The sequence below is a fragment of the Heliangelus exortis genome, chromosome 2 (assembly GCF_036169615.1).
Source record: "Heliangelus exortis chromosome 2, bHelExo1.hap1, whole genome shotgun sequence".
Lineage (NCBI taxonomy): Eukaryota > Metazoa > Chordata > Aves > Apodiformes > Trochilidae > Heliangelus > Heliangelus exortis.
Genome location: NC_092423.1, coordinates 61,846,315 through 61,868,798, shown reverse-complemented (window position 1 = coordinate 61,868,798; position 22,484 = coordinate 61,846,315). Strand labels below are relative to the sequence as shown.

Here is a 22,484-nt window from a genome sequence, read left to right as displayed (position 1 = left end):
AATTTCTGCAAGGACCACCAGAAGAAATATTTTTATTGAGAAAACCTGAATGCAGCATCTCAGATAGTGCTCTATGTATACTTTTGTATTTGTCTTTGAGTAAAGAGGCAAAGTTAACAAAATCGAGTTTCTTATAAAAAATACAGTATTTTTTACCTTCATTTTTATTAGGCTTCAACCAAAAAAAAAGGACTAGTTGTCTACTTTTGAGGCATACAATTGTCCATTGCTTTGTTTTTTTTTGTTTGGTGGGGTTTTTTGCCCCACTTCTACTTTTGATAATGTAGCCTATACCTTTTGTTTGAGATATCTTTGGTCATTACTGGCAGAAAGCACATGTCTTAGAGTGGTCCATTCATATTGTGATAGACATCTTGAAAATATTGATAAATTTTCTCTGGCTGTGAAGAGTGTAGATCTGTGCATAGGATAATTGAGGTGGGAAGGGAAATCAGGAGGTCTCATCCAATCTCCTACTCAAAGCAAGGTGAGGTATGAGATCAGTCTGGGTTGCTTAGGGCTTTATCCAGTTAGGTCTTGAAAATTTTCAAGGATGGAGACTGCACCTCCTCTGTGAGCAGCCTGTTCCACTCATCATCTGTTCTCATGAGCAAAATGATGTTCCCTTTGGAAGTTCTCGTTTCAGCCTCTGCTCATTGCCTTTTCTCTTTCCACTGTGCATCACTGTGAAGAGCCTAGTTCTTTCTTCTTGATAGCCTGCTCATAGGTACTGGGAGGACTGCTTTTAGGTCTCCCCAAACCCACCTCTTCTCCAGGCTGAACAAGCCCCAGTCCCTCAGCCTCTCCTCATGGGGAAACCACTCCAGCCCTCACTGCCTTGGGAGCAGTTTCAGAGGCCCAGAGATGGACAAGGTATCTAGGCATGGCCTCAGGAGCACTGACCAAGGGATGTACTTGATCTGTGGCTGGGTTCCTGTTCAAGTAGCCCCAGATGCCACTGACCTTCCAGACCTCTTGTGCTCAGTGCATACCTGCAAGGCTATCTGAGCAGTAATGTGCTCAGCCCCATCAGCTTGGCTGCCCACCCCAGTGCCAGCAGTCCCATCACAGAGGAGGTGTGCTAGTCAGTATGAAGGTAAGGGGTTAATTTCTCCTGGCTTCTGCATATCTCTACTCTTCCAGCTCAGTAGATGGAAGGAATGTGATTAACATGGTGTTGATACCAAGTCTGAGAACAGATGTGAGAGTGATTTGGCAGAGCTGGAATTCAAACGGGATGAAAATAGCAAACAGGGGTGGGTGGGAACTGTCACAGATTGGTGTTACAGGTGCTTGGTCTAGACCCCAAAATACTCTTGTATTTTTCTTCTTAACAGTCCTTATTAATCCAGTTTGTCTTGTCATCAAGTCCTTTTTCCCTTAGCATAAATGTCCCGAAGTTCAAGTGTCTTCTCCCCTGTATGACAACTTGGGTAAAAAGTTCCTTTCAACTCCAAGTAGGCAATAAGGTGTAAATATTGCCAGTTTCCCTGCCTCTCATGCAAGACAACATGTGAACACATTTACTCCCATTTATAGACAGGGAAATCAAGGCACACAGTGCAAATATTTTTAAAAACAACCAAAAGAAAAAGACCACTATAGGCTTCCATTCACAGAAGCAACTGAAAGAGTCTTCAGAGAACAATATCTGTGTTTGCCCAGGGCTTGTGTAATCCATGTTTCTTTTCTTATTGACCCTTGCCTTCAATATCTCCATAGGGTTGGGTTTATTTGTTTTAGTTGGTTTGGGGTTGGTTTTTGGTATTGTTTTTTTACCCTGGCTGTGACAACATCTGACTTTTACCAGACCAAATGCTTCAAATCAGCCCGTGCTGCCCATTTGCAGGGTAACAGATGCACTTGTAACTCACCCACAGGGCCATAGCAAGATTTGCCATCAAAGGGTAGAAAAGACTCTTATGGCCTGGATGTAATATGATGACTTCAAAAGACCCACTGCTCCTTGCAGTGACCCATGTGGGTCTTTCCACCACCTTTCCCCTTGTGGAATTTTCAGGGTTTACGTCACTGCTCCAGAGAGTTAGCAGCAATCTTCTTGCAGCTTTACACAGGAGTAATATCAGCTATAGTCAGCAAAAAGGAGAGTACTGCAAACACAAGTCTTGGCAGCAAAGTGGAGAGAGAACAGACCATACTCAAAAAGTGTGGTATTGTGTTTATTTGTAACTCTTTAATCTTCTTAGCAGTTGGTTGTGTTTTGTTTTTTTCCCACAAATTACTACAAATTAGGGGCTTCGCTGATGTTTTCTTTAAAAAGAGGTACAGGGAAAGCAGTTCCAGTTTACCTTGAACTATGTAGCTGTAACACAGTGTTACAGAATTATCTTTGCATACAGAGATGAGGAAAATCAATTGCAGTTCCCACGGGGCAGAGGTGTGTGTTGAGAAAGTCACTAAATACCCGCAGTTGCACAATGGACTTGGAATCAGATCCCATCTGTGCTGCATCACTGCTCGACTCCGTGCTGAGAGGGAAAAGAAAGGGAACGTGTGCACCAGGGAAATGTGCTTTGTGCTCTCCAAAACATTCTCATCAAGAGCAAAAGAAAGGAGGGAACAAGGCATTTGGTGTGCTCAGAGTCATATTCTGTTTATGTCATTCACAGGCACATCCTGAGGATTACTTGGGTCCACGGTGTTGAATACAACCATGCTTGTAGCTCCTGCTGAGGAGAAATAGGTTGGAAACTGTTCAGCCTTTGCAGGAAATATTACTGTTGCAGGGCTATCAAGGTCACTGTCAGCCACGGCTATCTGCTGCCTAAGTGCTAGCCTCACAAATCAAGCTTAGCCAAGGGCTGTAATTCATACACTCAGTGTTATGTGGGTTATGTCCCTTAGCTTCCCCTCATTGCCATTTTGGATATTCATACAGCTTCCGTGAATGACCATTGCAGTTTCTCTTTGGGGTAATTTCCCAGAGGGGTGCAGTGTTTCTCTATATTCTCTAGTCACAGGTGTACAAACTCTATGAGTAATTTCATGTGTAATGCTTATTTGCATTATAGGCAAAACAATTCTTACAATTGCAGAAAACAGAGGAAAAAGAAATCAGTGAATAACTTACAAAACTCACAAGAAAATTTAGCAAAGAAGCTCCTGTGGTTAAGGCATCTGGAGGACAGTCAGGAAACCACAAATCTCTTCTCAATTCTGATCTAGACTTCTTCCGGAGCCTTCTGATTTCCAGGTGTCTTAGATTTTATTCATAAGACAAAGATTGTTGTTTTTTCCCACCTGAATGAATTTATCAAAATTAACTGAATTCCAGATTCTAAAAAGTATTGTAAGAAAGTATTACAAAGAGCAGTTCTAGCATACACGTGTTTTTATACTATCTTACAAAACTAAAGGCATCAATAATATGAAGAGTGGTGGAAAACATATTTTTCTGTCCAATTAATCTGCATAATCAAAACAGCCTCTTGATTGAGCAATCCACATGTTCTCCTTAATGATGGAGTCTAAAGAACATGTGTATGTGCTCATCTGTTGTATGCCAGGCTTGCTCAGCCAGTACTTCTGAAAGATGAACAGGTCCATCCTTCAAGGAAAGGACTGTCACTTCTGAAATAGTATGGTAAAAAATATTAAGCTCTTTCTGAAAAGATTTTTAGCCAGCACCTAGTATTTTATTTATTTATTTATTTATTTATTTTCTTCCCAGTTACTGCTGAAGTTGCTGTAATAGATTACCTTTTAACACTCAGTTGTCTGATTCTCATTTGTGGTATCTCTAGCTAATGTTAGTTTTTGTACTACAGTGCTGCAACAGTTTCTTTACATCCTTTACACCCCAGGTGTGCAGGGACCTTTCTTGCTTTAGGATGCTACCTGTTTCTCTCCAATTCTGTGTTTCAGTCAAGCTTCTTGTCGTAAGACATTCTCGTCAACAACTCCTTTCCAGCTCTTTATTGCGTTTAAGTGGCCCTGAACATGAGCACTTTTACTCCACAGCTGGGCCTATGGCAAATCCCTAGGATCAACCAGCCTGAAATTTGACTCTCGGTGTTGTTGCATCAGGCACAGCCTTCTGTATTGCAGCCAGTTTGGCTCAGGGAAAAAAAATAATAGGCATAGCTGCTTATACAAAGTCCCTTTTTTCATTCAGTCCTATCTGATCTGATCCTATTTATACATCTGAAGAAATAGCTCTAGAAATGTTTCAGCCTTTATTGCTGATTATTAATTATTAATTATTATTATTAATTAGCAACACCTTTCAAATGAATTTTCTCTTCCTTCCTTTTCTCTCCTCTCCTAAAAAATACAATAACTAATAATAATAAAAAAAATTAAACCCCATGACTTTCAGGTTTTAAGACTTTCTGACCAAATGGTGAAACTCAAGGTACTCTGTGTCAGGTATTATACATGCACATTTAGTTCCTATTATTGCCACCTAAACTCAGATGAAACAGGTCAAGGTGCTGTGTTTAAAAGTGGATATGGGTAGACAGAAACACCCTTGTATTTTCCTTAATGTATTTTCCTTAATGACATACCTGTCAGTAAGAAATGAGTGTTTTAGAATGCACTTTGGGAAGAAAGTGAAATTCTGAGGAAAAAAATGACATTATCTGAGTTCCATAGAAATGCATTAAATTATCCATCACTTTGTTAGTTATATACACATATATGCCCTCTCTCAGAGAAGAGGAGGGGTCAGGCACCTACATTATTTGATGTAATTATGTCAGTTCTAACATAAAATTCAACTGATATGGAGTACTTCTGAGTTTATTTGCTACATGTGGCAGACAAAAACAAATGGCAGTATACATCTGATTTTTTATTTCAAGTACATTACACACATTTAAATGTAAAAACCTATCATAAAAAAAGCAAATGTGACATTAATTTACAAAAATCAAAGTACATTGCATATCCCTCTTGATCATTCTTCTGGTCATGAGCTCCTTGGGTTCCATCAATGGCAACATATAGCCCTGCTCACAGAGGCATTGCTACCACTGAGTGAGACAGTGCTTTTCTCCCATCAGTCCTTCAAAATTAGTCAAAGGATTACAGATCAAGCATCCTTGTCAAAGCCTGGAATTCCAAATTGCATTAAAAATCCTGATGTTGCAGTTTGACTCCTGAAGGATATTCCTTGTTTATGTTTTCTTTTATTTTTTTACTTTTTTTTTTTAAGATTGCAAATTTTCATGTTTTGTTTCAAATCCTCATATTGTGGCATTAACATGCACAGTCACTCCAGACTCCTTTTGCTTCATCTTCTGCACCATCAGCCTGATAAAGGACAGTCCTTGATTTCAGATCCAGAATCTCTCTTGCTTTCTTTGGATTGAGAGGACAAGCCTTCTCTCCTTTATATTGTGTGCCTGAGTCCATGGCCTTTTCTCATGTCCTCATTTCACATATACTACACACTGTTAGCACCAAAAGCAGGTGTTCATATGCCCCACCTTCCATTCCTGTATCTGGCTTAACATCCCAAAAATAGAGATGGTTGCTTTCTTCCAAGCTTTGGTCATCACTTCTGTAACTTGGCTGAAATGGGAGTCACATACATTTGGCATGATATTTTATAAACCCCAGAGTTAGCCATCTTTACGTCTGTAATATCATAAGCTGCTTCATTCTTACTTGCACCGCTTTAACAGTTATTGTTGAAACTTCCTATAGAGTGACCTATGGTTTCTATGGAAAGGCTTCTGGGAAATAAGTGATGGACCTGTTACTCCAGTGCATCCTTAGTTCTCTTGCAGAAATAAAAAGTTCCTCTCGGTCCAGGAAGAATTCCAGAATATTTTCTCCCTTCTTTTAGCCCATCCATCACTCTCAGATTTAGAAATGCGTGTTGATTTATTTACCCAGGACAAGGGCATGAAGTTACCACCTCAGCTTACTTTAACATCACATAACAAGTTACATGCCATTTGCAGTAGTACATGGACTCAATCCAGAATCAGGCTCAGAGCATGGAGAAGAGACAGCTCCATGCACTGATCTTCCCATGTCACAGCACCTGTTGTGTTTGCCTCTGAAAGATGAGAACTATGAGCTCAGTGAAGAGCTAAATCCCTTGGCTTTGCACTGCCATCACCTCCCTATAACCTGGTCTTCGTACCACAGGCATGTTCTTGCTCAGAACAAGAGGGCTGCACAGTGGAGTGAAATGAAGTCAATGCCAACTTCATAACAGCATCACAACACTGTTTTGTATTTCTTAGCTACTGAACTCCCAAAAGTTACTGTAGTGCTTAGTGCTTTTCAAAGGCTTGTCCAGTGCAAGCAGGTCACTGACATGTTACCTATACTTTCAGGCTGTTCTGAAGAGGACAATATATTGCTATTTATCTCTTCCATGCACCACTCGGCCATCCAGCTCATGTCACACTTAGTGATGAGCCCACAGTGCCTTCAACATCAGCTTAGACAGAACTTGAGGTAAGCTCATTTTTGCAAGTGCTGCCACTGTTAATGTCTTGAAAAGATGTCATTTCATGGACACTGTGGAGGGTGAGCATGTGTTTCATATCTGGTCTGTTTTTTTGATAGTTGGGAGACATACTCTCTTCTCTTAGACATGTCTGAAAGAGAAAACAGAAAGGAAAGCTTAGAACTGAGAATTCCTCTGAAATGAAATTTTTTTGTTTTTAAAGTTTGAAAATTTTGCTCTCCTTTCTAACCATTGCTTGATAGACCTTTTCCATTTGTTTGCCACCAGAAGCACACAGTACAAAGAAAAGATGCTGTTTCTTGCTCAGTCAGGAATCTTCATAGGAAAAGTACTTAGTCACATAAGGAAATTCATATTTAGTTATACATAGATATTATATAGATATTTATATTTAGTTCAAGTTTTTATATGAACAGGCCTTGCATCAAGCTTTTGCAAGTCTGTTTGAACCTGCCTTCAATACAGGCCAGTGCATTAAATAATTTCATTAACTTGTCAAAGTAGAGCCACAGTCCTGCCAACCAATTGTCTTAAACTTAATGTCACTGTTGAGTTTAGTGAAGATAAGAGAAAATCTCCACTGAAGGAGAGGACACAGCAACCTGTAAGAATTTAACAAACATTTTAAATAATGAAATTCACTTGGAAGATCAGGGCAATATTAAATTTTGATGAAAGCTTGGTTGATACCTGAGACTGGACCTCGTTCAATGGTAAGATAGACATAATTCTGCCAGTGTGGTTATATTCACTACACATCTCTGCCTTTTTTTAACTGTACTACTAAAACTCTAAAACTGGGTCTTTTTTTTTTTTTTTTTTTTTTGCATGTGGGAAGAAGTAGTTTCTGCAGAGATCTGAAATTCTTTTAGGACACTGAGCAGAACTGGGGCATCTGTCTCTTCTGAGTGATATCCTTGCTTTCATACTTTCATCCTAACAAATTCCTACAAGACTTATCTTGTCAAACTTTAGTCTGAATGGCACAAATTACTGGCAGGATTGTCAATCTAAAAAAGAGAGGCATATATTTAATTGCTCCCTGAAGATACATGAAAAGCTACATTTAGCTGCAGCTAATTAGATAATCTCCAATTTTGCCATGGAGCAAAACAAGAAGGCAAATATAAAATAAGCAGCAAAATTAAAATTTGACACCCCCTCTTTCCTCCCCCCCCCCCCCCCCCCCCCCCAGATGCTGTAGTTGTGGGGCTATTATTGTTTTTAATTAGAAATGCAGCTGGAGTTGCACTGTACCAAGACCTGAGGCTCCTGCTGCCTTTAAGCCAGGAGGCACAAACCTCCTGGTTTTTCTGCATGAGGGGGTGACCTCACCCCTATCACAGACAAAACACTTTTGCTTCTGCAAACTGAGCTTCCCAAATGCCTCTTTTCACTGTCTTTCCCAGAACTACCTGACAGTATTAAGGGTACAGATAAAACCCCAAGCAGCTGGGTTTTTTTCCAAGGATCTTCAAATGTCAGTTTACCAAGGCAGAGCTTGACAAAAATGCCCATCTGAGATTCGGTTGTCACCAATTCACAGGTATGGAAACTGAGGCAAAAAACCAGGTGGACTTGAACTTGTCCATTGTGTCACCACACAAAGTAATGGCATAGGTGGGGAAGTGATCCCAGGCAGATACTATTCCCAATGTCCAAACAAGAAGGGCTGTTGGTATGTTCTTCGGCTGAAGAATAGATTGCACCCAAAGTAACTGGAGGCAGAAAGGGGCAGCAGGAGTGCAGGAAAATAACTCTCTGGTTTGAGTTAGAGCAGAGTGCAGTGCCATGCCTTATCTCTTTGAGACTCCATCCTGTGTTCCTCATGCACCTGAGTTTTCTCTGGATTTGAAAATGCCGTGTGAGAATTTGGAGAATTTAATCATAAATCAAGTATGAATAACAACTTCTAATGGCTCTGTTAAGGTGGTGCTAGTAGAGAGGAGTGGAGGTTGTTTGGACGTGGTGGTTTTGGTTGGTTTGTTTATGAGATAGGGAGTTACTTACGCAGGTAAAAAAGATGAGCAGCAAGTAAAAAATCCCAAGAAAAGTCAGCATGAAAAGCTCGGCTCTGTACTTTTTTAATTTTTCACCTTCTATTCCAGAGCAACCTGAAATGTAAAGCAAGGTGTTACACGGTTCTGATGTCTGTAAAGTATTTTTAAACTGTTACCTCCACGAAATGCCTGGTGGAGCATGGGACAATCGAGTTTCTACTGTACCTGTTACTTTTAATGTGACTGTGCTGCTCAGATTGCTTTCTCCACTCTGTTCCCCCAAAGAGCATTTATATGTCCCACTGCTTTGGCTGGTCACGTTCTTGATCCTTAGTGAAAAGGTGTCATTGGAGAGCTCCAGGGACCCCCCAAGTTCTTTTGGATAATGAGATTCCACATCAAGGACTTTCCATGCTATTCCTTCATCATCTCCAGCCATCTGGAAAACACGAATATATTTCTTATCTTGAGCAACAGTGTCATCCTGAGCTTAAGGGGAAAGAGAGCTTTCAAGCTGGCTTATGGCTGAATATGACGAGGCTGAAGAGAGGTGGATGGGGTGAACCTCAAAAGCATCTAATATGTTCATGCTCACAATCAAAAAGCATTTGCTTTTCTGCTTAAATAAACGCTATGTTTAAAAATAAATACTATAAAACTATTCTGTAATAGCATCTTAATCTGTCTCACCTGAACACAGTCCTAGTAGAGATGTAACATGATAAAAGGCAGTAGCAGAGTTTGCTCTCCAAGCGTCTCCACAGAGGCCCCAAAAGAGATGAAATAGAGAGCAAATAGGGATGGAGCTGAGGCACCAACGGGCAGCCCCACCCAGCTGCTGAGCGCTGGCCCTGGGGATCCGAAGTCCCCAAGAGAGTGTGACAGCAGGGAGAAGCTCCAGTGCTGCCTGCTCTGACCCTGCCAGCACACTTTCTGCCATGAAATGGTGGGAATTAAACCTTCCTGCCCTGCAGGAACGCTGCGGGGAGCCGGCTCTGCCAGCACAGGCTGCAGTCCTCCCAGCCACCCCTATGCCCAGAGCTCCTTGTGGGAATGCAGCCCTGGAAACTGCACTTCCCTGTGCCAGTTTCCCTGCAGCTGACCCCTGAAACCACTCTGCCTCTCCGGAGGAACAGGGATTTCCCCCTCGCCCCCCCCCTTCTTCTCCCCTCCACACTTTATTGGAAAGAAAGAACAAAAAAATTGCTTCAACTCCTTCAGATTCGGTTGCGTGAAGGTCACAGGCAGGTTCTGGTGCACTTGGGGAGCATTTGTATGTTGAATTTCTTAATTGTAACCAGAAGAGCTACATTCCTTGGCATTGCTGAGAGGCTGCTGGAGGAATGAAGTGTATTCCCAGAACAGTTTGTACTGAGGGGCGATAGGATGCACTGAAAATGACAATTGGCTGGGAATGACAAAGAAAAGAGAAATCACTAACTTGATTTGAAAGATGGGAGAGGGGTTTGAATTAGGCCGTGTCCATTCTTATTCATCGGCTCTGCTCTCTGGGATTTGAGGCAGTGTGCCCTCCATGAAGGTTTCCTGAGTAATTAATTCAGTCTTTCTGTGGACCAGAGAGCCAGAGCCAACTCATACAGTCCAAGACTCAGCTTTTCAGCCAAACCTATAACTAATGTAAGCCAGGACTTTTTTATTATTATTTTTTACTTTAAGAGACACGTTTCTGGATTGCATGTAGGTGCTTACCTTATGTCATTATAGCTACTGCATCAGGATATAACAGTTATACTGTAAGTTATTAAAATTAACACAATTTTCTCATGCTGAGACAAGGAGTATTTGGTTTCCCTTTTATGTATTTGCACGAGGAAAGTGTACTTGGGGGTCTGGAGAGAAATATGGGCCTGATGCTCCATTATACTTTGTTGCTTTTGCAACCTTAGGATGGTGTAAAACAAGCTGCAAGTTGAGGAACTTTTCCCGAACTGGGGAATCAGAATAAAGCACAAGATTCTCGTAACTGTAAAGACCTTTTCTTAGAAAAGTTTGGGATTTTTCAGTGAATCAACTGAAACAGAAAGTAGTAATTCACTGGGGCTTTCCGCGCTTTACCTAGCAAGAGGGAGGGAAGAAAGTACCTTCTTCTTCTTACTTCTCTGGTAAATTTACCTCAGCTTCTATTTCTTATTGCACTCACACCAAAGCAGCTATGAGACAAGCAGTATCTGTGGTGGTTTTCAGACTGTAGGGACTTCACTATGCTACAGGGAGTCAGATATTTTTGGGTCCTGCATTCTGTCAGAGATGTGGCCAGAGGAATTCTAGTATCCAGGCTGGGCTTAGCTCTGTTTACAAGTGGGTCAAAAGCAGTTAAGTGGATAGAGTTGACCTCCATCAGATATCATTTTTGCCACTTTCCCTTCCCTTACCAACCCCTGCATTGGTGAAATTTAAAACTGCCCACTGGGCAACAAAGAGAACCGGCCTGGTTGCCCTTCACATTGCCCTAAGATGCAGATAGGTTTGAAAAGTAGTAGTTTCCCTTTTTTTGATGCACCAGTAGCATAAATAATTGCTGTCTTGCATGGTAAATGGTGCTGCAGTTCTTATGGCTGAGACATGGGAATTAGAAAAGACTTCGATCTTTTTGTATGGAATTGTAATCATCACTACTAACAAAAGGGAGAAGTAAATTAAACCCATGTATCCTATGCCCTCCATGAGCTCATTCCTACTGAGATTTGGGGAAAGTGATTTAACTTCCCTATTTTATGGGAGCACTGAGGGACTGAATATTGTCTCAAAAGCTTTTTGAGGTGCTCAGTTCTGTGCAAGGCAAAGCACTGAAGCTGGAGAAGCAGCCTTTCCACAAAATAGCAGAAAAAGTTGCTTTGGGGCCTGATTTGGCTCTTTCACTTGGGGAGAAACATGTCCCTATCTGGATGGGGGTCACAAACCTTTGCGTTTGGAGACGAGGAGGAACAGTTCCTACGTGTGGGTTTAATTCAAGGTTTGCACGTCTGTCTCCACTAAATCTCCCCTTTCCTGCAGAGCTGAGGCCGGCAGCCCCTGCTCTTGCCGGTGCTCACTCAGCCTCCCCACATTTTTGAGGCTGCAGAGACACCTGGTGGCATCCTTCCAGCCTCTACACTCCGCGCATCCATCCTCGTTCAGAGGTCACAGCCCCTCTTCCTCTGATGTCTGAGCCAAGCCTTTTTCCACTGCAATTTTATCTCCCGTTCTCAAATAAACATCAAATCCCTCCCTTTTTGAAGCCTCGAAGTAGCGAGGAAACACCTGAGCAGATTTGCAGAGTGCATCTCCGTGCCCGAGCCGTGTAAAAGGAAGTCCAAGAGATAAATGTTCAGTAAGGTCGTCATTCTGCTTCTTGCTCTATTCAGGCTAACCTCGTTTCCCCCCAAACCTAATTAAAATGATGAAAATGCCACTTTGTTTGCCACCTCCTGTGAATTACTTGGCAGACTGTCACTAGACAGATCATTTCACAGCTCAAACTCCTATGATAATCCAGCACTAATTCATGCCAAGTCTCCTCCAGGTGATACTGCAGCCCAAGGTAAATGCTAGGGGTTTTACCTAATTAATTCCACACAAGCTTAGAGGGATCGAAGGGAGCACTGGCAGCGGCAGCAATCCACTTGTGTGGGGACCATTCTCTTCTTTAATCAGTGACAAAATATTTTTGAGCCTGCATTTCGTTTGTGTTTCATTTCCCTTTTGCCTCTCTGGCAGGCAAGCATGCCAGCTCCCTTTGGTCCCCACCTCCAAAGAGAGAAGAAAAGGGAGGTGGTCTTTTCCTCCTCCCCTTTTTGCTCTTAATGTCTTCACCAAAATTCAAAAGGCAAATTGTAACTCATCTGGGGACCAGTAGAAATGCTACTGAATCTATTTGCATAAAAAGGGTCTTGTTGCCACGCTGGCTGCTGGGAGTTACTGAAGCAAGAATTTTGCTGGAAAACAGGTTCCTGCAGGCTGGCAGCATCATTCTGCCTGTCTGCATCAAACTACCCATTAAGAAAATTAAACAACAAAAGAAATGTGGGGTTATGCTTAGTGCCATGTGCACTCTGACCAGCTGCAAGGTCTGTGACAGGCTGTATCAGAAATCAGCTGGAGTGCTAAGTCTGATCTTTTCCATCACCTCACAGCAAGGAGATGAAATGCTGTGCTGAGGGGCTGATACTGTCCAACACCTTCATTAACAAACTGGACACTGGGACAGAGCATGTGCTCAGCAAGTTTGCAGATGGCAGAAAGCTGGGAAGAGTGAGTGACATGCCAGAGGGTTGTGCTGCTGAACAGAGGGGACATCGACAGGCTGGGGACATGGGCTGCCCGAAACCTTATGAAGTTCAGCAAATGGAAATCCCTGGGGGAGGAAAAACCCCAGGCATCATAATAGGTGGGAACCAACCTAATGGAAATCTTGTGTCCTGGTGGACACAAAGCTGACTGTGAGCCAGCAATGAGCCCTTGTAGCAGAGGCAGTCAGCAGCCTTCTGGGCTGCACTAGGCAGACCAGAACATCTCCAGAAGGTAGAGGGAGGTGATTTGTCCCTTCTGTTCAGCACTGGTGAGACACCTGGAGTGCTGGGTCCTGTGCTGGGCACCACAGTATGAGAGAGACCTGGACATGCAGGAGAGAATCCAGAGAAGGGCCACAAAAATGATTAAAAGTTTGAAGCAACTGATATATGAGGAGAGGCTGAGAGATCTGGGACTCTTCAGGCTGGAGGAGGCTCAGTGGCATCTTATCAGTATGTACCTGATTATTGCCAGGGGGATAAAGAACCTGAAGCCAGACTCTTCTCAGTGGCCTCCAGAGAAAAGTCAAGAGGCAATGGGCACAAACTGAAATTCAGGAAATTCCACATACACAAAAGAAAACCCCTTTTTACTGTGAGGGGTAGCTGAACACTGGATTGGGCTGCCCAGAAAGTGTGGGGAGTTTCCATCTTTGGAGATATTCAAAACCCAGCTGGACACAGCCCTGAGCAACCAGCTCTACTTCCCTTAAGTGAGTTAAATTGGAAGTTATTCTGGTTCTCAAAATCTTGGAAATAGTTGGTCTAAAGAGCTTAAAAATTTTCCTGGATGTTTTCTCTGGCCAATGGACTGATTCCTGTTAGGTTTTTCCTAGCCTGGAGCTTTTTGGTAAGAATAATATTGGTAATACAGTGGATATTAAAATAGGATGGGTTTGATGGGAAGTACTGCTGATCTGATACATTTCTGTTCTCTGACTGGATTAATTACAAGAATTAGGTAGAATAATTAGGCCTCTAAAATTTAAGTGCTCTTAAGCAAATATTTATTTTCCAAAGAACTAAAAACAATGTGGAAGAAGGAGAAGGAATACTTTTCTTGGTTCTAGCTGTCTGAGTTTTAGTGAATTCAGTGTTAGTATCAACAAACAAAGGCAATTCACACATGCTATAGCACTTACACACAAATAATCAATTAAAAATTAATTTTATCATGAACATGTGAGAGCAAGCAGTTGTCAGGTTGTTAAATACCTTTTGTCACTGAACTTGTCCCAGACTAAGGTGGCACCTTGACTCCCAGCTAAATCAATGTACCAATATAATGCACTTCTTCCATAAAAGGAAATTTTTATTTCAAACAAAATGGTTGAGCTCAAAAACTGATGTCAGTTTAAAGTTAGAATGTATTAACATTAATTTAGTTTCTTCTGAGGATGGGGATGATTGTAAAAATGGTTTTGTTTAAAATTATACCAAGAATAATGGCCAAGTTGAAAATTCTGACTGCTAAAGAGATCTAAAAAAATTATGTAGCCAGAAGGAATTTATTTTCTGAAGTAAATAACTGAGAATTCTGGCAATGCCCAATAGCCAACATGGAATGAATCATAACTGACCTGAAACCACTTAATAGGTGTATTTTTCAACATAAAAGTGCTTTCACATTTGATTGGTACTGAAGGTGCATCCATATGGCTTCTATATTGTGTCTTGTAGATACCAACATTACATTTGAAAGAAACAGACATAAATTGTGGGCACGTATGAGTGAACTCTGGCTGTGCTTTAGAGGGGAAACGAAAAAGAAGAAAAGAAAAGCCAAATCCCAACCCCAAAACAACAGCAAACAAGTTGGTGGTGACACATGAGCCAGCTGGAAAAGCCCTCTGAGTCACACAGCCCCTTTCTTTATTTTTTATCTCAGGGCATCCAGAGCTAGCTCATGTCAGGAAAAAGAATTGTTTTGGTCATGAAATCATTTGCACTGCTCCCTTCCTGTCAAAATCATCAGTGTGTTGGAGTTATTTGGAACTGAATAGATGTCTGAGGAGCATTTGACTGCATTTCTTCAGGTATGCTGGAAACCAGACTGAAGTAATTTAGCAGCTATTTACCTATCCTAACAGACACTGGCTATGCACATTTAGCAAAATTAATTTCCTTTGAAGGAAGCTGCGACTAATATTAAACACCTCTAAGGTTTGTTCTTAATTTTTAATATGATCTCCTCCTCTCATTCTACAACAATTTTATATTTTCCAGGGATGTGCTATAAAGTTAACAGACTTCTCTACTAAAGTACAGCCTCCATTCCTTTTCACCAAGATTTGTTTTAGATTAAGACTTTTCTGGCTGTGACATGAATAAAGTAGTGAAATATCCACTGGGACTTCATTTGTGTATGTTTAAACTTGGTTTTCATATTGGATATAAAGTGATAATTATGGGGTTTTATGAACTGGTTCTCATTTTTAAGAAACTGCAAAAAAGAAACTTCACCTTGCAAAGCAGAAAGGTAAGTAAAATTTAATTACCTAGATTCTTGTTTTGTAGGTGGGCAGTAGAGATTCAAGCCAATATTTTGGTACACATACCACATGCCTGAGTGCTTAACCAAGTTTTCAGTTCTCAGTTGGCAAACTTTCACACTGCTCATGTATGATTTTAGATTGCCCAACACTCCTAAAAATGGACCTCCTTTAAAGATTATCATCATTATGAAAACTTCTCCCTAATTTTCTCACAGCTACCTAGTAAATGGGATGCAAGCTGCACCAGGACAGAAGAGGACTTGCTGCTTTACCTTTTCCCTAGCATGCTAGTCCTGCCTCCTCCAAGTATTTCTAAGTAAAAATAATTTTGTCTGAGCAGATTATGGTCCTGCCTCTGCACAGAACTACATGTGAGTTCGTGCATGCAAATACCCTAATTAACTCCAAGGATCCTGAGTGCATCACAGCTTAAACATCTGCACACCTTTTTGCTTTAGGAAACATTAGCAAAAGTGAAGGAACCATCGAATGAAATCCTTTATGTATCCAGTTGGATACTGACACCAGAATACAGACTCCCGAAAAATTATTTCTACATACAAAACTGAAAAAGCAAGTACTTGTAAATAGCTTCTTTTTTCTGTTGTCTTTTGTTTTCCTAGCAGCTGTAACTATTTAAAAGCAGTCCTTAATTAGTCAGAGCCTGCAGAGATGCCAATAGGAAGGAGGGGATTGTTCACCAGAGTTCACCCTGCACAAACAGCTGCATGTGCAGCACCAAAACATTGTCACCACCATTTGTTTAAAGCAGCAGAAGCAAAGGTTAATTGCTTGCATTTACTGCACAGTTCAAAGTGACCTCATACAAAAGATTTAACCTAACAGCTGCTTGAACTTTTACAGTCTGAAGTTCCATACCATTTATTGGAATTACCTTTTAATTAGGCCCTTGAGGGTATATGTGGTGTTTATTGATTAACCCTTCAGTAGCTGTTGTGTAAAGACCAGATTAATTCTCTATGTTGGGTAGCCCAGTCACACTCTGCCAGTCCCTCACCTTCCTTTTGCAGTATTGGGTGGGGATAACAGCATGGAGAGGAGAGCTAGATTTTTTTATGTCTTGTAGTTTCAGTATTACCATCAGAGAAAAAAAGCATGAAATCCTGTCATTCCAGATGCTGGAAAAACAGTCTTTTCCTGATCACACTGAATGAAGCAGGAAGAGTGAGAAGATCATGGAGGGAGACAAGGTTGGTGTGACAGGGCAAGATGTGCATTGGCAGTCTGGACTATAGCAGCATTTTGTCGATGGGCTGGTAGCCAGATTTTTGAAACAGCTCTACAGTACCTATCAGAGTGAGGTGCCTTTGGGTTGCAGTTGTCATCTAGTCAGTATGCTGACATCTAGGCAGATGCTCATTGTACCAGCACTGAAATCCAGATGCACTGCAAGTTTCAGCTACAGGAGCCGAATCTAATTCCACTGTTTGTTGGTTTACTGTATGGAAATAATTAAAAAATTATATCTAACCAAACTACTGGAGAAGCCAAGACTGTGGCTTTGTGGACTGGCAGAGATAAATTGACAATTTTCTGCCCCCAGAATTTTTTTTTTCCCCTTCCCCTGCTCTCTCATTACATGGGAAAGTGATTCAGCTCTGTAACCCACAAAAATCTTAATTAGCAGATTGATTTTCCACTGTTGCAACAAGCAACAGTGAGCTGGCTTAACAGCCAACCAGGGGATCACCAGGACTAACCCATGGTAAGCAACAGCAGTGCATATCTGGGAGTGAAGAACATAGGAGAACAAAACCTTTTTTTTTTCATACCATAAGCTGAAACTATGCACTGAGGTGCAAATGCGTGGTGCCACACAGCAAGTTTGCAGCCACTTCTTCAGTCACTGTGCAACTCTGCCTGTCTTTGAAACCACCCAGGAATTCCTGCTCATTGGCATATAGATCCCTGTAGCACTTCTGCAAACAGGGGGTCAGCAGGGCTCTCCTGCTTTGTAGATGAGAATTTTGAACCAGGGCATCTGAGATCAGACATTTACTTTGTGACTGCAAAAAGATCATTCAGAATTATTAGCTCTCCATCAGCCATCTGCGTACCCTGATTTTTTGCCCACTCCACTAGCCATATATTCCTACAGAATAGCAAGTGCTTGTTTCTTTCTTCCAAGGAAAAATCCTGTTCAGGAGGAGGCTAACCAAGGCACAACATGAATAATGATGAAAGGTTTAAATTGTAGTTTTCATTCCAAAGAAAAACCAAGGAAAGACTCCTCTACTCCTCTTTGGAATGGTGTGTGTACATGGGGCACCACCTGAATTGTGACCCCTGAAAGTCAGCATTAGTTAGATAGAAAAGCAGGCAAGCGTGATTCAGGGAATATGCTCAAATAGTCTGTCTACAAAGACATAGAAAATGCCTGTTCTCCATGATCAACTCAAATTCTTTCATTGCTGCCTTATATCTACTGCACTGAGAGGTGGGTGGCTCTTCATAAAATAATCCATTTTGCATAAGACAAGCCAGTATCAGGTAGGAAACCAAAGCAGACCAAGTAACTTAGTCTTTTTTTCTTACTTTATACCAAGATGCCATCTGGTAGGTGACTGAGGAGTCCTGAAGAACTTCACAGGGCAGCAACACTTCTTCAGCACATCTCACAGCAACATCTGGGACAGCCACAGAAGCACCACTGATAAAGCAGCAAACTGCAAGGCACAGGTACACATTGCCTTTAAAAGAGCTTGCCTAGGTAATCATCCCTGTCTTCTCAAAACATCCACACAGAAGAAACGTGAAAGATCAGAGCAAATAAGGAAAAGTTCCCCACTTACCATCGCACAGGACGATGAGCAGAGTGTAGAGTACCAAAGACATGGCTTTTGCTGCTTCAGATCACAGAGCAGCAAGAGTGGGATTTTTTGCAGGACAGGCTGCAAGAGCAGAGTGAAACTGCTACTGCTTCTGAAGTGGTATTTCTGGAGGCAGACTGGGGAATCCCCCAGATGGCTTATCTTGAAACTCCACGTCACAGGGAAAATCCCTATGTGTAGCAGCCACTGCTCCTCCCATTCAATCGGTTTGGTCACTCCCATTTCTGCAACTGCCTTCACTGGTAGCACCTCACCCTCCTGTTTGTTTCTTCTTTTTTTCCCCTCCTCTGTGTTGATCTGAAGAGAAATAAGGTTAAACGTGGGGCACCATGGGTCAGTATGAAACTCATCAAAATCAGCACTGAATGAATCTCTTTCCTGAGCAACAAAAAGCAGGGGAAGGGGTTTGTCAGCCTCCCAAAATCCCTTCTCAACCTTCTCTCTGCAGCTCTAATGTAACAAGCTCTAACCCATGCAAAGGTTGGCCAAATTAAGTCATATTTCTGAAAACACACTTAAGGCCTCAGGTCATAGAAACATGAGGACACTGTGAGTTGGATCTAAGGGCTAACTAGGAACTGGACATCATAGCTGAGTAGGGCTGAGCACTACAGACTGTATTACTGTGGTGTTACAATTGTAACTCCCCAGGTAGGCACATATGCTGGAAATTTTCCTCCTGGAAAAAAAAAAAATCAAGGCAGCTCCCAGAAGAGGAACAGTTTAGTCTGGACATCTCCACTAGATATCTGAAAAAGAAGAAAGAAGGAAAAAAAAGTTCTTTCCTTGTAATCTGTAAGAGCTGTTTCCTCCTGGAGAATTTCTGAGGAAGTCTGAGGTTGATCACAGAAGCATTTACAAATTATGAAACTCAGCAAGTTGCTGACATACTATTTTTGGAAAACAGTTCTGGCTGCTTTCTTTGGGCTACTAAGATCATGATGGACAGAAGCCATTGGGGGCGGGGCAGGGGTGGTGGGGGTGGTGCTGAGTTTTCATGGGTGAAAAATATGTAGTCAGTCCCTTTTGAAAACTAAGTTCCTGAAGCCACATCAGGGTGGGTATCCAAAAAACAAATCACCAAATCACCTCCAGAAGTTTTGTGAGGAAAAGTCAGTTGATAAGTCCTCAGCATGCAAAAGTCCGACTCAGATGGGTAAATGCTGTGGGTGGGTAACACTTTTGGAAACTCCAATCTGTTCTGTGAGGGAAGTTAGACAACAATTTCACTAGGGGCCTTGCTGTTGAAATAGGATACCTATTTTTAAAGCTTTTTGCTTCTGTCTTCATTGACCAACACAGTAAATATAACAAGCTCTAAGCTTTTTTTTTTTTTTTTCCTTAGTGTTTTCCAGTTTCAGTGACCTCAATCCATTACCTAAAAGATGGGTACAAGTGAAATGTAAATCCCATTGGATTTCTCTAGAGAGAGAGAAAATACTGAACTCTCACTTCTTTCTCCTTTGTGAAATGAATGTCTTTGAGAAGACAGAAGTGAGGGGGAGGGGGTACTAAAAGAATTCTTGGAGAGAAGAGGGCTCCAGTTAATATATTTCACATCTGTTCTTCACTAAAATAATGGCTCTCCTGCCCCCGTGAGTCAGTCACACATCAAGCCCACCTTCAAGAAGAGCACTCAGCTTTCACACAAGTGCCTCTTTCTCTAAGTCCTGCAGAGCTAGATATTTACTCTCCATAAACCTGTCAAGAGGCAAAAACCTTTTCTACCTCCTTTTTCATTGTGGAGAATCCTCCAGTGAGCAAGCCACAGCAACCCCTGCCCCTGCTGGGGTCAGCCCACAGCAATCTTTCCTAAAATGTCCTGAGCAGATGTAGTTTGGAGGGGCTGTGGCATGCTTAAGGCTGAGGTCACACGTTTGCCTGCATAGAAGTGTGCTGAAGGTGGGCACAAATGTTCAGGCTTCAGCTTGATCTGGGTAGCTTACATGCCACACACACTTGCCAAGCTGATGTTAAACAACATTCTTCCTTGGTTAGTTAAAATGCAGGAGTTAGGACTCTTAAAAATGTACAGGTTTTCCCTCTAGCTTCAAGGAAAACAGCCCTTTTCCTCCAAAAGTATTTGCAAGCTCAGCTGCTGTTCCACAGCCCAGCATGTGAAGCAAGAGAGCAAGATATGAAACTGAAACTCCCTTTGCTGGAGGAGGAGAAGTAATTTTACTTCTAAACTTTCCCCGGTTGGGATTTTTTCTTTAGAGAAACTTTGAACTGGGCTGTACTTTCCATCCTAACTTTTAATATCCTTTATTTGGTTTCAAAGAGCAAGCCTAGAATCTCCAGAACCCTGGGAGCTGCTTTGAGTTTCATTCCAGTCCTGTGCAGAGGAAGCAGTGGGAGCTCAGTGGGTCAGGTTTGGGTGTGGGAATGAAGAGGCACTGAGAAGCAGATCCACATCTTTGCAGGGCCCTCAGAAACTGCAGGAGCTGCACAGTTACCTAGGTGGAAGTTTACCATTAAAGGCATCATTCTGGGGACCTGATGTGGACGTGTGCCTTTCCCACATGTGTCCCACTGCCTCCTCCTCTCCTTTCCTCACCCATACCACTCACTACACCAACAGAAAGCCCTCAGTCTCACTGAGCAAGGAGCACCATCTGCTCTGGTGAGCCCAGACCCCTACACGTGATGACTGACATTAGCAAGCAACATGTAAAATGGCTGTTTTCTGCCTACCTTTCCCTTAGCAAGGGCACTCATTCAGACCTCCATCTTTGGCCCAGCTGCTGATTTTCATTATATTCATAGTCACTTAATTCTCATTGAGCCCCAATCCCTCTGTCAGTTTGATAGAAAGCAGGTTCAGAACACACTGGCTGAGAGACAGCCAGATGGCATGATCACAGAAATTTCATCCTCTGTGGGAAATGAGGCTAGAAGCACGAGGATGTGGGATGGATTCATGGGATAAGGTTAAAAAGTCAAGACTGTATAATTTTTTTTCAGTGTTGATATAGCCTTGAAAATGCTGTTCATGGAATCATATCCTTTTTTTTCTTGAACCAGGTAGGTACTGGCTCCCTCAGATACTTGGGTAGAGGATTTTTTGTTATTTTTATTCCAATGTGTGGCTGCAAAAGGTATGTAAGACTCCTTATTTCATGTATTTTCCTCTCAGTGCCAGCATTCATCAGAGTTTAAAAAACCCAAAGCCTTAGACCTCTACAAGTAGTATAGAGAATCAAAGGTTAAGACAGAGGTGTCAAAATAGCATTTAGCATTTTTGGCAAGGCACAGATTTTTCTGCATTGGTATATGACTGTTGGATATTGATTGCTCCACTGTGTTTAGGTTCCTGCTTTGAATAGGATCCACACTTGTGCCCCATGTATATTGTGAAGCCACTGGGAAGGGGGGGTTGTTTCTTTATTTTTGTTATTATTGATCTCCTGTGCGATAAGAAAACTCCCTGCTTCAGTTCAACTGGCAAAGCCAGAAACGCTTTTGCTTTATGTTTCAGTAGGTAACAGTTGTTAAAATAATAGTGTGTGTAATGTGGCACTGTCAGCTGGGGGACCAGTGAATCCACAGCCACAGATGCAGAATAGATGTGTATTTTGAGGGGCCCGGCAGAGCTGCAGTCACAGCATTTACTTTCTTGTCATGCTAGGACCTTGACACTCAGCACACCAACAATTAAAAACAACTGAGAGTTTCCAGATTGCAGCTAATGAGAGGCATGTAGATTACTGATAAATTGGAGTTAGGAAAATTTAAGGACAAAGTTCTCTTCTCAGCCCCTTCATGGCAGACGTTGGGTCAGGTTCTGCCTTTGTTGTTTCAACAGTGGCAATCCAGCATTAGTGAGAAACCAAAACACTGGAACTGTGACCTGCTGGGCAGCTCCCAGCTTTGTGCTGCAGACTGTCAACTGCTGCCAGCTCAATAAATAACACCCAATATAATTATAGACAAACAGCCCCTCCTCTGAAATGCCTGGACTTCGGGCTGAGCCGTTTGAGAAGTGCCAGCCCTGGTACTCAAAGCAAGGATTAAGCACACTCTGGCAGAAATTGAAATGTGACCCAAAACAGAGGTATCCAAAATCCAAAACCTCTTTAGAAACTGTTGGCCTGGGAGTTAAGGAATTGCCTTTAAGCAAAGAGGACCAAGAGTTTCTGGTCCCCCAAGTTTCTGACTGTAGGAACTGAAATAAGGCTGTACTGAAGCTCCATCTAGACCAGCACCTTGTCTCCAGCAGCAGGCAGAGTTATCAGGTAGCCAAGCAGGCCAAGGTGCTGCATTCAAACTGCAGTGTCTGCTGGAGGTGCACCCTGAAATCTAATTTTTAAAAGTCCCCCATTTTTCTTTTTATCATCATCTTGTTAGAGGGTGCTTATGTCACCAGGACTAGGGACATCTTGGACCAAGGTCTGCAA

The 22,484-nt window shown here is 42.0% G+C and overlaps 1 protein-coding gene across 1 annotated transcript; it reads right to left on the bottom strand.

The window, feature by feature from the left end:
• Positions 1 to 5,691: 5,691 nt before the first annotated feature.
• On the bottom strand, positions 5,692 to 18,180 carry CD83 (CD83 molecule). The gene is made up of 5 exons (XM_071738680.1): positions 18,049 to 18,180; positions 17,792 to 17,922; positions 8,677 to 8,890; positions 8,462 to 8,565; positions 5,692 to 6,581 (listed from the first exon to the last, which is right to left on the bottom strand). Exons 1-5 carry the CDS (start codon positions 18,089 to 18,091, stop codon positions 6,423 to 6,425), a joined length of 651 nt encoding a protein of 216 aa, XP_071594781.1. The 5' UTR covers positions 18,092 to 18,180; the 3' UTR covers positions 5,692 to 6,422.
• Positions 18,181 to 22,484: the final 4,304 nt, after the last annotated feature.